The following is a 16,597-nucleotide window of genomic DNA, read 5'->3' on the forward strand; positions in this document are numbered from 1 at the left end:
TTGTAAGCACGTCGAGCCCCCCACCCCCTCCCCAAGGGGGCGCGCCCCACAGGTTGAGAACCGCTGGTCTAAACAGGTTAAGGATGACGGAGATCCAGGATAAATTATATAATTAGACTGCGAAAAGTTTCGTCACTTGATTTAATCCTATCCATTTGTTAATACAATTAAGTGACAGGCTTCATATTCAATATATATTCAGTTTCTTCCAATCTGTGAAAATAAAATGTCTTATAAAGAGGAAAACCATGAATTATGGGTTTTTTTCCCCCAGTTGTTCACAGATAGCATGTAGACGCGTCTTAACACATTCTCACAGCAAATATATATTCTATAATTACAGACAGGTACGTTTTCTTTTTATTTAGTCTGTATTCATGAAGAGTTATACAAACAATTAACATATATATATGCAGAGTATACTTAATTGGCAGACATATATGTTCCATTCCAGGAAAGATTAGACAAAGGGGTTGATACCCCCCCACCCCCAACCCCAAAAAAAAACCCAACAAAAAACAAGCCCAGATCAAGTTCAGCCACAATTTCATTTTTAAGTGAAAAAATTCTGATAAGTGTATTCAATAACTAAAAATTTTAGCTGTAGTAGTTATAGGCTGCAACGTACGTCTTTTTTCCCTTAAGAAATGGATCGCGAAAGTGCTTGATGTTTGCCAAAATGAAATCTTTAAAGTGTTACTAATATTGTGAAAATTTTAGAGTTAATTGATCACAAAGGCACATTTGTGATGCAATGCATATTCCTAATCAACAAATGCTTGAATTCTGAATGTGAATCAAACCTCGATCAGTCCACTAGAATGCCGTAGAGCAGCTAGGTGCATGGGCATTGAATGGGAGTAAATTTCTTTACTTAGAAACTGCTTACACATACAAGTATTTCTTCTACTACATCCTGTTCATTACATGATCTAATTGAAAACAAATTTTAATGCTAAGTCACTATCATCTAGTTTTGCAATTATCATGAATCCATGAATTTAAAATATACAAGAATACAGTGATCGACATGTTTCCAAGAATCTAAAGCATATTGAAATTTCAGTCTTATTTACCCTTCTGCTCCGGAAAAAGGCACAACGTCAAATGTTAAGGGAACTGCGGGGGAGAAGCAATTAAGGGATCGAGTAACAGAGTATGTTCTTAAGCTAGGCTATAACATTGGATTTTGTAAGGACCAAGCATGCAGAAAAGATATATCACTACAGTGTCAACATGATTTTGAGAAAACATTAAGTTTATGATGAAATGTGATCAAAATCAGAAATCACACGTACCGTGCAAACTGCAGTATTCTCCAAGTAAATATACAAAAATAATAATAAATCCCTTCAGTTAGGAAATAACAATAGCATGCTATCAAAGATGCATCTTAAAAACAACACAAAAACCCTGCATGAACTATTTGGAAGTGCACAACCAGTGGTTTCATGAGATCTATTGTTTAACATCTAAGCAATACTGTTATGCTGTGTGCTATAGAGGAATAATTTTATTCTGAAAGAATGGAAATACAACAGTGAAATTTAAAAGTAATTGTCAACAAGATAAATTTTGAAAAATAAAATGATTTTTTTCTATCAGATCTTGAGAACACCAAAAAGACATAAAAGAGTAACAATACTTAAGTTTTAGTATTTGCAAACCTGAAACAAATAGTCTTAACAGAAGCAAACATGGATTTTAGAGCTAGGATAAACTAAAACCTAGATGCTTAGAACTATTTCACAAATATCCAACTCTAGAAAAACAGCACAAGATAAAATGCTAAGTATTGAAACAACTGGAATGTAAAGAGAGCTCATGCATTTGTCACAATCTTCACAAATTGAATGTAGTTTAAGTTTCTTCATGAGAACAATATTTACAGGTTTATGAAGAACAGCAGGTATATGGTATATCTGTCGAAAATCAAAATTTTTTCACATAGATGTATCTACCATTTGACCTTGTTGAAGGATCTCTGACCATTATTACTCCCCACAAATATCTTTATATCCTCATACATGCTAATACAGTATTTGGCTTTTGTTCTGTAAAGTAGGAAAAACAACTGGAATGTCAAAGTAAAATATAAAACATCCACATGTATATTCTCTTGACACAAAATGTGTCCATCCTCAGTTTATGATTTATAAAGAACTAGTTATTCAAGAGCAATGAAAATGGATGCACTACAATAAAACGGGACAAAAGATGTGCTTGAACTATTTTTCAATGCCGCATAAACAGCTGCCTCACATCTACTTTATAAAATAATCTCAAAAGAGACAAATACTTTGTCGATGACAAGTAGACATTTTTTTAAAGTTGTTTAACTGAGCAGCAAACAAGATGTATTTGCAAATAGACTGGTGCCATATTACACACAATTGTTGATAAGCTGTACATGTTTGCCTTTATGGTGTTGGGACCAATTTCTCAAAGTTAAAAATTTGATACAATTATAATCTGTACAATGCAATTCACATACCGCAATTTGATAAAAAGACCATGTAAAGACACAGTAGCAGTTTGCTATCATTATTGCCAATGTGTTGTCAGTATCACAGACATACAAGGTGAAAAGGTGCTTTGGTAAATAAGCTTTTAATATCAGCACTGAATAATAATAATAAAATGTTTACTGAAAAATTATTTGTGGAAATGTAAGAACAAAAATATAAAAAAATATACTGCCTTTGATATACATTCTACATTAACAAATGTCAAAATATGTGTTAAACATTTTGTGCTTAAAGCAATCAATATGGGAGGAAAAAGGGATAAAACTGTAGTATAAGGGTTAGAGAAAACTACTTGGACAAGCAGAGAGGCATGCAGAAACGAGCACACATGTGCATATGAAAAATTACTAGAAATTTTCTTTGCACACAAACAAAGAAGCATGATAATGTTATAGTAGACAATAGTGTTAAATGTCATAGAAAGGTCAAAGGTATCAATGACTATAATGACTCCCATACCCTTTACAATCCAGCATTCAGCTGCTAACATCCAGAAGACAATATACAGTCCCATTTGCATCTACAAATGTGTGCAAGGCCATTCAGGTATGAAAAATACTCAAATTCTATTAATATTATAGATCATATCTGTTAAAATTGACCACATGTGTGTGTGTATAAGATGCTATATATAGATATAATACAGTTTATATGTGTTTTTTCAGTTTTAACTCAGTTTGTTAGATATGTCTTAACTTTTTAAGTGTTTTTTGTGAGTCAAAGAAAAATTTTCTTTGGGGTTGTGACTTATACAGAAAATAAAGATTAATGGATGGACCACGCATACTGTTTTCAAAACTAAGGATTTTCACTTGTAGAACAGCAATGACAGAAATGACAATGAAGTAAAAGATATTATCCAGGTACACATTATCTGGATATCCAGATAATAAGTGTTAAGTATCAGAAATGATTAAAAAAAACATCAAAATGCATTGCATTACTGAAAGAAAACACAATATTCTAAAGAAATTAGAAGAAAATGTAGGTAAATATATGATGACTGTTAACAAGATTAATTAAAAGTACCACACAAAAATGTCAGACCAAAGTCTGAGGGACTTCAGCAGACATATAAAACAAATACAAAGAGGTTACCATGCACAAAGTTGGTGGTAAGATATTGTTATAAATATGAAAAAGGAAATTAAAGACCCATTATTATTGATTGTTCTACTGTTTCTATGACTGGAGAGGAATGAAATAAGTGTACTGTGCCATGCAGGGCTTGCATACCACATCACATAACACTGCTGAGCTTTTCAGATACTTTATCCACCCAGCCCCCATCCTCTATAACAACCAGTGACTAGCACAATCAATTACTCTGTTACTGTAGTGTATCCTTATGGATGTTATGCTAGAAGAATGCCAGCAATTTAACAGTCATGAAAGAATTGGACACTGAAACTAAAAATGTTCCAGTAAAAATTACAAAACATATTTCTTATAACACGTCATTTAATTTGCAATTTTTGAAAACCAACTTTTTAACCTGCAATGAGTTCAGGTCTTTACAGAAAGTTGGGATAAAGAACCAGCATGCATCACAATAAATTTTTAATATATCATTTCAAAAGAATGATATTAAATCTTAAATGGCTTCAAACAATTGCTTTTAAAAAGCAAGTTAAATAGTTCATTTTCTCAAATGGCTTGATATTTTGTAAATTTTCATAACTGATGCCATCAAGAAAGTTTTAGACAGGACTCAAGGAGGTGACAACTGGCTAATCTGAGGAATCTGATAGCTCCTTGATAATATCATTGTGTAGCTCAAAGTTAGGTAATAAAAACATTGCTGATAACACTGGTTTATTGCTATGACTATTAATACCCCTGGTATCGACACATGAATGTCTGCAACAGCCACCACAAACCAAGCTCCCAGTTTGCAACTAAGACCTTTCTTGTGACAAAATATTTCTACTTATCTTTTCAAAAAAAAAAAAAACCCACTAAAATTGAGTTCAAATGTGTTCTAAAGTATATAAACAATACCAAACTTTAAAATGATAAATCAGAACTTTAACATCTTAAGATAAGATAGACCTTATTATTATGTTTGAAAATCGCTGCATAAATACTTCATACAAGATTAAAGAACTCACAGAACTCAAATCGTTTTTTTCCTTTCCAGTAATCTTCAGTGCGAATGCAAGGTAAAATGTCTTGTTAGGAATGATATAAAAATATCAACATTGTCTGTTATTCATCTATGTTTTTTTAATATTCATCTTTAAAATAACAAAGAATCTTGATGGTTCTCTTTCCTGTCATGATTCATTACTAGTGTTAGTTTTTTGTTTTGTTTTTTTTACAATAAACACATTCTCATAGACTGGTGAAGAGGCCAATATCTCAAATGGGTGGAGCAGATGGCAGGGCATGCTGAATTGGTGGCAAAGCAAATCCCAGAACAGGCGGCAAAGTGCCATTTTCTCTGCTGATTTGTGGTAAAAGCATCTGAGGAATGAAAACAAGAAAATAATATATAGGACAATTTTGTGACAGAGAACAGAATGTTATGTTAATTACACAAGCACTATGTTGATAATATACTTTGTAAACCTATGGAAAAAATACCCTGAGAAGACAATGTCAATGGATCTATACACAACATTGAAAAATTAACATTCCAAACTAGCCATAATATTTTGTCTTTGATCATAAGTGGCTCTAGATGATAGCAACTTGACATTGCATAGAATTCATTTTTACAATAAAAATGTCAGTCCTTATTCTAAAGGCATTCTAAGCCAAACTTACTGGTGAATATGGTGGTGGTGACTGGGTGAAGATGGTTGCTCTGCCATCTCTTTGTCCAACTTCCCGATTCATATTTTCATCACGGGTCTTGTCAAACTGGACAATAAACAGTGCAGCTAAGTTTGGACCCTGACCCATGGGTACATCTGGAGAGCTGGTGGCATAAGCCTCTGACCGGAATGTGGAACTTCCTGTGATGGTGTCATTATCTGCAGGGTCACTCAGAATTCCAATCTTGTCACAGAAATCAAACATCACTCAGAGGTTGCAAAATGAACTACAATCCAAGCATGTAATACATGTATTACTTGGGTGAAAATGTTTCATGAACTATATCCAATCTCCCAGACACTTAAATTTATCAGTCATGGTCAGCTATAAAACAGTGCTTTAAGACACCAACTGTGGGTATTGCTAAAGGGAGCATGACTGAAGCTCACAGAACACCGCTACTTATGTTTTCTCTCTTACAAAGATAAAGGCCGAACATTGATCTTATGGTGGGAAAGAGTGGTTTGACTTGTGGAGAGAGGTGAGGTGACAGTCACCTTAGTGGTCACTTCACTACCTGCTTCCATCTGACCTGACAAATACCCTCACCTCCTTGCATAATCCGTGCATAATGTGTGTCTGTAATTTACTTTGTGTATGAGCGAGTATCTTCTGTAGAGGTGAGCATGTCTGTTATATGCAAATATGGGTGCGTGGTTGTTGGTGATTCAGTCTGTATTTTATCTACCATCTACTATCTGATCAATGTTACCTCAATCCATCTTGCCATTTGTTGATTTCTTGTTTCTTTTCTACAGGTACAAGAGGTCTGCGTGGCATTGATCAGTAAATTAAACTGAAAAGCTAAAACCTGATTCAGTGAGCATTTTCATAACAAATCCTATCAAATACATACACAGACATACGTATCTTCCTCTGTATGAATACTATACCTGAGAAGTTTTGACATGATAAGGGAAATTTTTATTGGCAGCTTGAGGTCGGGTGAGTATCTGGAGGAAAAACAAAAGATTTACTCAAACCACAATGTCCAGAATAAATATTAAAAAAACCCTGATAACTATGATGACTAATGAAATTATAGGCATATAAGACCTGTTCTTAACCACTTTGTCAACTTTAATAAATTCTCCATAATTATGCCCTGATGTTTTGTCCTTGAGATAAGCAAAATATTTACCAGGAAAAACAAGTGCCCACACAGTCCAACAAACTGTTCCACAGCATTGATAGTCTTCTCACGACTCCATTTTGGCATCCCAAACATTGCCGCAAGAATAACAACAGGCCCTGCCCAAAACCTGATGAAATGTAACAGGCGATTGTTTACAATTCAGAATGTGAACGTGGATTAAGATGAATGATTGAAACCTATAAATAAACAGAAATTCAATGACCTAATTTAATTGTTACTAAAGACTAAATTAAATTAATGAGACCTCTGAGTAAATAAAAAATGACTATTGCATAAATAAAATAAATTTGATTAAATATTAGGTATATAAAAGAGTGAAGATCCCTTTTTATTAAGAAATGAATGACATATCTAGTTAAAAATACAGAAGACTTTTTTCCTTTTAACTTCTTTAATAAAATTAGTGATAAAAGGTAGATTAAAAAAGTGATAATAAAGTGAAAAAAAAGAAACCAACAATATGATATAAAAATTAAAGCTTGAAATTATTAAAAAAGTACAAAGAAAAAAAACAGAAAGAAACTATGAATGAATGAGATTAACTTTAAAAAAGACAAAAGAACAGGGGAATTAAAAAATAATAGATGAACACGATATTTCACTGTGCAGGTAAATTCACACAATGCTTTCAACCAGGTTCATTAAAGCAAACACAAAGTTCTATTTACCACAAAGTGTAGATAATGAAAAATGGAAGATAAAAGGTTCTTTTGCTTGGGTGATGTTTTAGCGTGAAAAAAAGGGCATACAGGAACCATAGCCAGGCTACCAGACGCATTGCTATCAAGCCATAACCAGGAGGGCTCTCATAATAATATAAGACCAGTCCTTCGTCAAAAAACTGAAACCAAAAAATGCCAGAAAAACTAGAGTTAGTTCAGCTTTTGATATGACAAGTTCATAAGAAATTAAAGAAAATAACACTGGCTGCACAAGTCCAAGTCTTTAACTGGTGGGCTTCACATTTTAAGATTCTGTCAGTATAGTCTAAATGTCTTTACAACAACAAAAAAAATCTGTGTATTTTCTAATGATTTGTTAATTTATAATTCTCTAAAAAAAATGGCCACAAAGAGAGCCAACTTACAAGTCCTTCCCAGATAAAAAGAAAACAGTAGATAATAATGAAGAGGCTGAAAAATATGGAAAGGCGAATAAGAGAAATTGAAGTAAGGCGTCCTCTGGTAATGGTGTACCCTTTGGCCATCAGAATGACCATTAAGATGAATATTATTGTGGATGCAGCTTGAAAAATGCGACCTGAAAAATAAAAAACCCTCTGCTAACTGGAAGAATTTTCCTTAAAAATTGTTAATGAAAGATTTATTTTTAAGGTGGGAGATGTCATAAAAAATAAGCGTTTATTAACTGATCATTTTACACCCTTGTTGTCCTAAAATGTAAACATTTATCATGGACCTTCTGCCAATGCTCATATCATTCTTGTTTCAGGAGTTGTGTTGGAAAAGTTACATCACAACACATAGCCAGAGAAAAGATTTTTTAACCTGATTGAAGCACTCGAGTAATGTACTAAGTTATGTCTTTGATTGTAGAGGGTAGGGGTCAAACAGCTCCCAGGACTGTCCCTTTCTCACGCCGGTTGCATGCGTAACAGCCAGCCTTGAACTGCCCACCCGCAGCTACTGGTGACTGGACCTATTGTACGAAGTTGCCTGAGCCACTTGGGGAGACCATGATCAGACAGGGCGTTTTGGGGGTGACCACGAGGCTGAGAAAGCTCGCGATGAGACTGTGGGAAAATGGAGTGGATGGTTCTGGAACGTTCAACGGAAGATAGAATAAGTAGTGTAGCTTTACTGTTGAGAGGAGCTTTTTGGTTTGGAAGTGAGTGTGGTGAGACGACAGGCCAGCCGCCAGGTGAAACTCTGAATAAAATCTACAGTTGTGCAGCAATTTCGATCTTTGTAGTGTTCTTGTACGACTAGCCCTTAATAGAGAGGTTTTACTGTACAAGAAAAAAAAATCCATAAAATATGCTGGGATTTAGGAAAAACCAATAATGTCTGAAGTAAGGTCAAGGTAATTTTAAGGTATGAACTCATAGCAAAGGTTGAAGTAACAATAAGGTATGTGGTCAAGGTAAGGTTGAAGTACCATTAAGTCATGATCTCTTACCTGTGACTTCTGTGGGTTTCTCTTGCCATCCATACTGACCATAACGACCCCAGGCAATACAAAGAAGAATAAGCCCACTCAGCCACAGGCTCAGGGAGGCCATGTAGAGTTTGTAGGAGGAGTGAAACAGCTGCCGATTTCGTAGTATCACTAAAAAGGCAATCAGATGAACAACATAGATCTCCTATGTACAGGTGCTAATCACACAAAATAGCTATTTGGTCTTGTGTGAATATGTGTGTAGTTGCTGCATGAAGCTGACATTTTCACTTTATTAGAATCATGGTTATGTCAACTTAATAATATTGAAATCAATCTCCAGGCTAAATTGTGTATCTATCTACTTTTATACAAAGACTTAAAGGTGGCATTGCTATGTGTTTGTAAATGTGTCTTCCACTATCAGACTGCTTAGACAAGCAGATGGATATTACTTTCCCTATGATTGCTTTGAATTTTAGGGGTGTTATTGCAGCCTTTGAGCACAAAGTTAAAAAATGATTAATAATATACATTAATTCTGTATATGGTAATATTTTATTCCTCTAATTCACTTGTTCAGAAGTGATATGCAATATAAGGCAAATTGAACCTACCTGCACAAACTATTGACAACGCCATCATGATAATATATGCTACCAAATATGCCATATCTTCTGGGAAAATGTCTGGAAAAAGTAAAAGTTTATGATGATTTACTACTTAGTTCTGCACATAAAATCTATGGAAAGAAAATAATGTGCATTTAGTCTTTTACTGCCTGTTAATATTTTTGAAAAAAAATCCAGTTTTCATTTTTTCCCATTTCAAAGCTGTATTAGAGATGTAAATCTGCAATTTACAGTCTCAAAAATTTGTGCAGTCTTTACTTGTTCCTTAGATGCCACCCAAACACTGACCCAAAGCACCATGGTAAAGGCAGATATTTAACATGGTGGTTCTGCACCAGCTGAACCAATGATATCCATTGCATTCAAAAAAACAAACAAACAAAAAACAAAAAAAAAAAAAACAACTTCAAACTGTTGAATCCACAAAATCATCCTAAAATCATATCTTAACAAAACAGCCTACTGTTACATATTGAATAAGGAGCTTGAAATAAATCTCTGGTACTTACAAAACTCATCTGCTGAGTATTCATACTGAAGGAATTCATTTTCTTCGCCATTAGTGAGATGTAGTTTATAATAAAACTTTAGCCCTTGGACCTGAGAAAAGTACAATACAGGCTTTAAGGGGGAAAATAACATCACAATAGATGTGATGCAGAATGAACACACACTTGCAATATTGTTTTTCAAAAATCGTTAAAAATTAAAGACATTAAAGTATTTTGGGTGTGTGAATGTATACAGACACTTGTAGCCTATGTGTATTAATAAACACTCAAAATAAAAAAATATACTTATGCATATATATTCATGCACATGCATTAATTACCTCAGACTAGCATGACAAATAATAAAGATTAAATGACTTACTTTATCTAAGGGTTCATCGCACCGGGCAACAACTATGTACCACCACCTTTCACGCATTGACCGAAAGGTTCGAATCCCACTACAGCTGTAGAAGGCTTGTCCATTGGTAGTAGCAACAGTGCAGCCGGAGAAGCGTGATATTGCTGTGTTGCTAGTGTTCAAGGCTATGACCTGATTGTTTTCAAGGGACAGCACAGATCTCCGAGCAGAGCAGTTCTGTAAAAGTAACAAAGTGGTCAGTTTTTGTAAAACTGCTGACACTCCACAAATTTGGTTAAAATCCACTTTTTTAAGGCTTCATAAAAGTAAACAGACTGCCTGGCTATCAAGAAAATGGTATCATTGAGAAAATATTTAAGAATGAAAAACTGCTCTTTTTCCAACTAAAGTCTACCTCATTTTCTGTGTCAGTCCATAAAGTTGTTTCGCTGCACAATAACTAAAAAATCCTGTGACCATATGTTGTTGTTCTGGTGACAGAAAAAGTTAGGAGAAGGTCCTCGGACAAGGAATGGAGTTGTCTGGGTGGGACATAAAGGAAGAGAAGTTCAGAAAAGGAGTCAGGGCAAAGGATTTAAAACACAGCACAGTTTGTATTGAATGAGAGAACGGGTGGGTAGCCAGCTTAGAAAACGGAGAGGGTGGTGTGGTCCCGTTTCCTAGCTCTAAGCACCAGACATGTGGCAGAGTTCCGTACTTTCTGCAGTTTGTGAAAAAGGTATGCAGGGCTGCTGGCAAGCAAAGAGTTTCAATAATCAAGCTGAGAAAGCACAAACACACAAACAAGTGTTGATATTGCGCACAGAGAGAATGTGGCGGATGGCGCTGATCTTACATAGTTCATAATAGGCAGACTGACAGACAGCTGTAACTTGTTTATCAACAGTCATGTCTGCAGTGACAATGAATCCCAAATTCCTGACAGATGACGCAAAGGTGATGATGGATTTGATGATGGATTTGGTGGACAAACATGTGAAGATTGATTTTTCTTCTCGAGCATAGGAGGGTTTCCATTTTATCAATGAGTTTAAATTTGCTCCCATCCAGTCCTTGACATCTTTTGTAATGAAACATTTGTTAAAGGGACAAGTCAGTAAAGACCAAAAAAAAAAGTTAAAGATAATTGAGATAGTATAGCATTTTCTTAATAAAAGCAGATAAACTCTGGCTAATGTGCTAAGAGATAATCTGACACTAAAAGCCAAGAAAACTTGCTTAATCACCACATGAAATTTCTTACCTTGTTTGATCTGTATACTGACTCCCATTGCCCTGGCTCATCAAAGTACAAAAGGATCTCCTGTGTGCCATAAGACTGACAACAAAATAGTTCAGATTCATCTTAAGTACCATAAAACTGGCAATACTGATGATGCAAAAAGTATCTATCTCAAAGAAGTAAAAACAATTTGATGAATGTCAAACTTAAGTGTTCAAATCATGTACAGCTTACAAATTTTAATGAAAGTTGACACAACAGGCTAAAACTTGTTCAAACTATAAAAACATATATAAATATTCTTAGCAAAGCCCAGGATTTACATCATGCTTGTATAGCATGCAGTCAACCTTCATAATTAGTTGGCACTGCATGTTCAAGTCAGATTCCTTTAAAAGACACATCTGCAAGAGCTTGAGATTTGGCAGAAAAGATCAAATATATGAGAATTAAAGAATATGAAGATTATTTATTTGTGTGAGCAAACAGCTGCATAGATCCAGGGGATGTCACACCTCTAAGGATGTGGAAGTGTAGTTTTAAATTATCACACAGGTACTTTTTTTTCTTACACAATCCTATTAATAAGTACACATTCGACACAAAACTGAATATCTTCAGATCACTTCACAAAGAAAGATACAGTTGTGCGTCTGTGTGTGGACAGCTAAAATTATTGTATTGGAAGCTTTATTGACAAGTAACAGAAAAAAGCACACGGTAATTTGCATTTGTTAATACTGTCATGACCTTTATCCCTGATTTCATATTTTTTATATATGTAAAAATGTTTACTTACATTTTATAACAATAACAAAATATTAGCTTTTATGTCTGATTTATTACAAAATGTCTCATGTGATTCTACCTTTCATCTTATCTCTTCTGCGTTTTCCTACCCTGATATCAAGTCACTTAATTTCCACTCTCAAAGATCAATCGTCTTTACATGATTTAGTGCTTTCTTATCGTGAATCAACACTTCTACACTCTGGAAAACACTTACAAAGATAGAATGTACTCAAGTGTGCCAGTTCAAGTCACTAATCCAGTGTAGTGAGAGTTTAATGTGCAGAATAGTGTTAGTAAGCTGACCTTCTCATTAAAATAAGTCCAGATGCTTGGAGGAAAGTGGTTTACTCAAATCCTAACAACAAAATGTCATTTGATTCGAATCTAGGAACAGCTATGTAAGAACAGAGGTGAATAAATATGATGTTTGCTGTAAAAAGGGATCTAACTACAGATGTGAGCTAAAGGTCTCTTTGCTGCATTTGGGACAAAGCTGTGAACATTGTTGTCATGGTAATATATTGATTGGACACAACTTTTTCTACTGCTGTCTTTTCCTTTACTGTGGCTCTCCAGTGGTCTTACAAATTGTTAAATGCAGCATTTCATTTAAGACAGAAGCATAGATAAACAGTCTTATTTGTTTAGTGTGCCCCTAGTATTGATTAATCTAGCTGCTCCTACTCTTCTGTCTGGTTTTGAAGACTCTTTCTAATCCAGCCATAAAGATAGAATGTGTATATTTCTCCACCTTAATATACTAATGTAGCTTTTAAAATGCTATATCATTGGTGACTGTCCTCCGAGGGTCCTGTATTTGGGATGAACTGAGAACACTGATAATATTCCTAATCTCTTTGCAAGGTGTCAGGTTAAATATCAGAACTATTCCTGGTGAAATAATCTCCTCTAGTATAATAAAAATAGAAATCTTTTGTAGTGCATTCCCTTTGATGTTAACAAAATAATGAAAATTTATGTGGCATTTTCCATAATAATTTGCTCAAGTGCTTCACAAATAAGAGAAGCTACAAACAGATCAATCTTAATATTCATACGTGCTTATACAGGATATACATCCACAGAGTAAATACAAACACACATTATGCCAGTGCACAGTTTGGATGTGGAAGAGTGAAGCCACTGATTTTGAAAAAAAGTATGTCTTAAGTTTGAACTACCTTGGCTATGCATTCCCCTGTGCATGCCATCAGTCCAGCAAGCTCAACAAGAGGATCTGACTAATAAAGCTGTGTATCATCAGCAGAACTGACATGTGACATGGCAATGTGAGAGATGGCATCAGACAGAGGGAAAATATACAATGCTACAAGTATTACAGACCTTACAGACCCCATACCTCAGAGCAGAAGCATCTGAGTAGACACTACTCACATATACAGTCTGGGTTCAGTTCCTCAGATAGGATCAAAACCAGGACAGAGTAAGATCATGAATGCCAAAAAGAGTGCTGAGGTCTGTGTAAAAGTACAGAATGATCAACAAAATTAGATGCTGCTGACAAGTCTAACAACAAAAGAAAAGACACTTTGTTGTCTTCAGCACTAAGGAGCAGATCATAGATAACTTTATGAAGTGAAGATTTAATACTACGGCCAGACTGGAGTAGATTAAGGAGATGATTTTCGTCCACATGTACAAGAAGCTTGAGAATGAGCAATCTTTTCCAAAATCTTAGAAAAGTTGTTTGATACTACTTTGTTATTGCTTAGAGTTGTGACTTGTAATTGCTTTAAGTCAGTTTCTTAATAAGTGGGCTGACAAAACAGCTGACAAACGTAAGGGAAGAGTGATCAGACATCAGAGAAGCATTATTAGGAGGGAATGCTTTGGGGGTACTGCTTAGACAAACTTCCTTAATAAACCATATAAAGAGAAGACAGGAAAGATAAAACAGCAGGGTAAAAGGGGAGAATATGTGAAAAAAGAATATAGAGGAAAGGGCTGGTAAGAGAGAAAAAAGAATAGCAGAAGAAAAAGAGAGGCCAGTGGGCTGGATGTTCACTCCTGATAAGAGAAGATGAGCCTAATAGTCCCATAACTTTTCAATTGTTGGGGAGTGAGATGTTAGAGACTGCATGCCTGTTGCATATCATCTTTGTTCTTCTCTCTTTCCTTCCTCAGCATCTAATAGATCGGGTATACATTTATATTTAGGTCAAATAGAGGAAACATGCTAACCCATGCAAATATCATGTGCTAATGTACATGGATACCGATATTCAAATCACTCAACTGTCTATTTTTGAAACAACACTGACATCAAACTGTGGTTACAAATGATCTTATAAGTTCATTGCCACAAATATCATCTCTTTCAGCTGACATGTATGACCAGCCTAATGCTTAATTGTGGTGAAAGGTGGGGATAGACAAAAATCAATAAAATTTCATTAATTTTGAATGAAACATTTATTAGTTTCCACTCTGAGTCTTTTGAAAAAAAAGTTATAGACATTTTCTAAGATTTAATAAGAACCTGAAGACTGCTATAAAGTATTGAGAGGTAAGTCTTGTCATTAACTTTGAGAAAATTCTTGTTGAACAACTTTTATTGTTGTTAAGATGAAAATATAATAGGTCATCATATCTAGTAAGGCTTTGGCTACACCTGAATGTATTTTGTTCATCTTTGTTTGAAAATAGGAACTAGAAATATGAGAAAAAAAAATTTAATTGACTTTTATGTCTTTTTAAAATGACAAATTCTACGACTCCACTATTAAAGTACTTGAAATGTATGAAGATTATCTAGCTACACTCACCACAGGGTACTCAAAAGTGTAGGACAAAGACCCCAACTTTGAGAGAAAACAGAAGCGAGCAATGAACTCCCAGTTACTCTGAAACCAAATTGATATTTCAGTCATAATTACAATCATACAAATTTCGTTTTTTATCATTAGAACCTGCTTCATGCAGATTATGACTTGCATACGTGCTTTATGCCTTTCAAAAAAAAAATTATTGCACTTTTTTGTTTGTTTGCTTGTTTACTTTTTATGCAAATCTGGTGTACTGACGATCATATTTTGTTAAGTCAAAATGTTTGCGTTTGGAAGAAAAGTGAAAACGCTCATGGTCTAGTGAGCCAGTCCCGTGCGTTCATTCGTATATGTGTATATGCGTGCGTGCAGGGATAAAATCGTTTTCTGTATCCTTCTATCCATCTGCGCAAAACCGCGAGTCATGCCAACTATATAGAGCGTTTCTCCGTGATACGGATTTTGCGCGTTATAAGACCCCATCATCATCATATAGATCGAGACGTATATATCGTACGTACGCTACCGATGTATAAGCGTTGATCAAATCTATACCTAAATAGCGTCGACAAATAAAAACATTGCACAACAAAATTTACTGTAAACATTCCGGTACAGAAACATCAAAATTCAAATCATAAAAACCTGTTCGTAACTTTTCAGACGTGTTTTGATAACAGCAAGAACCTGATCGGCAATGGAGATCAAGCCTGCTTTTTTTCTAAATGAGAGAAAGTTATGAACTTACTGTTTGAGTTTCAATATTTCCTTCGATCCATCTGCCCTGAACAACAGATAATAAACTACAGAAGATTCCAACACCAAACAGTATTAACAACCGCATGTTTTTAATTGAAACATTGCACGTTTTAATAACCTAGCTGTCGACTACGCCATTTTCCCCCCTTTAGGGTCATGTGACCGCTACCATGACAACGTAAACAACGTCTGTCAGAAGGAGACGTCGGTAATGTCAGTATGGCTTTACAGATATATCAATATACGGCGGCTGATAAAAACTGATATCCGATAAAGGCTTTGACGGTATTGATATTAGAGGAAGAGTCGCCCTATAATGAACTTTTAACAAGGGAGGAAATTTTACACACATCGAGTGTAATAACAATTAATTTAAATGCGGATTCGGCGCATTCATGACAACATTGAACCAGGGGCAAGGATAAAACTATCGAACCACTTGATTCTATCTCACGAAGGTGAAACCTTTAATGTGGAAAATTTGTCATGATAAATTTATAAATGACTAAAGTTTTGAACATGATCGCTTGCCTAATATTGCTGCAAGATGTGTTGCAGGTGGATGGATAAGGGGGATAGCGATTCGTAGTTAAATGACTCCTAGGTTGGTTCAAGATATTCTTTGGGATTCTGAAAGTGTCCTTGTTGCTATCACGAATGAATGGGGGATAAAGTTTTCGTCAAATTTGATTGATATTCAGAGGCCAGCAGTCATCGTTCCATTTAACCGATGTGACCCATCAAAACTGGGTGAAGCTTCAAACTTAACCAAATGATTTTACAAGCCCAGGTCTATAATTTTGACCATATGCAAAATAAAAATGATAAAATAAAATCACCTGGTTCATTAATGCAAGTGTGTTAAGTCTAACCCCGAGTTAATTTCCTTGCTTAACAACATGGCTAATTCA

General features: G+C 34.9%; 1 protein-coding gene across 2 annotated transcripts; it reads right to left on the reverse strand.

The window, feature by feature from the left end:
• Positions 1–337: 337 nt before the first annotated feature.
• LOC112567988 (transmembrane protein 145-like) lies at positions 338–15,858 on the reverse strand. Of its 2 annotated transcripts, XM_025244956.1 has the most exons (13): positions 15,676–15,857; positions 14,928–15,005; positions 11,371–11,445; positions 10,128–10,343; positions 9,764–9,854; positions 9,240–9,311; positions 8,644–8,793; positions 7,592–7,764; positions 7,173–7,345; positions 6,490–6,610; positions 6,242–6,301; positions 5,298–5,531; positions 338–4,994 (listed from the first exon to the last, which is right to left on the reverse strand). In XM_025244956.1, the coding sequence occupies exons 1-13, from the start codon at positions 15,769–15,771 to the stop codon at positions 4,890–4,892; spliced, it is 1,644 nt and encodes a 547-aa protein (XP_025100741.1). In that variant the 5' UTR covers positions 15,772–15,857; the 3' UTR covers positions 338–4,889. The 2 variants fall into 2 exon arrangements, with proteins under 2 accessions (XP_025100741.1, XP_025100742.1); XM_025244957.1 differs by lacking the exon at positions 14,928–15,005 and having other exon boundaries at positions 15,676–15,858.
• Between the last annotated feature and the right edge of the window lie 739 nt (positions 15,859–16,597).

The sequence above is a fragment of the Pomacea canaliculata genome, linkage group LG7 (genome assembly GCF_003073045.1).
Source record: "Pomacea canaliculata isolate SZHN2017 linkage group LG7, ASM307304v1, whole genome shotgun sequence".
Taxonomy (NCBI): domain Eukaryota; kingdom Metazoa; phylum Mollusca; class Gastropoda; order Architaenioglossa; family Ampullariidae; genus Pomacea; species Pomacea canaliculata.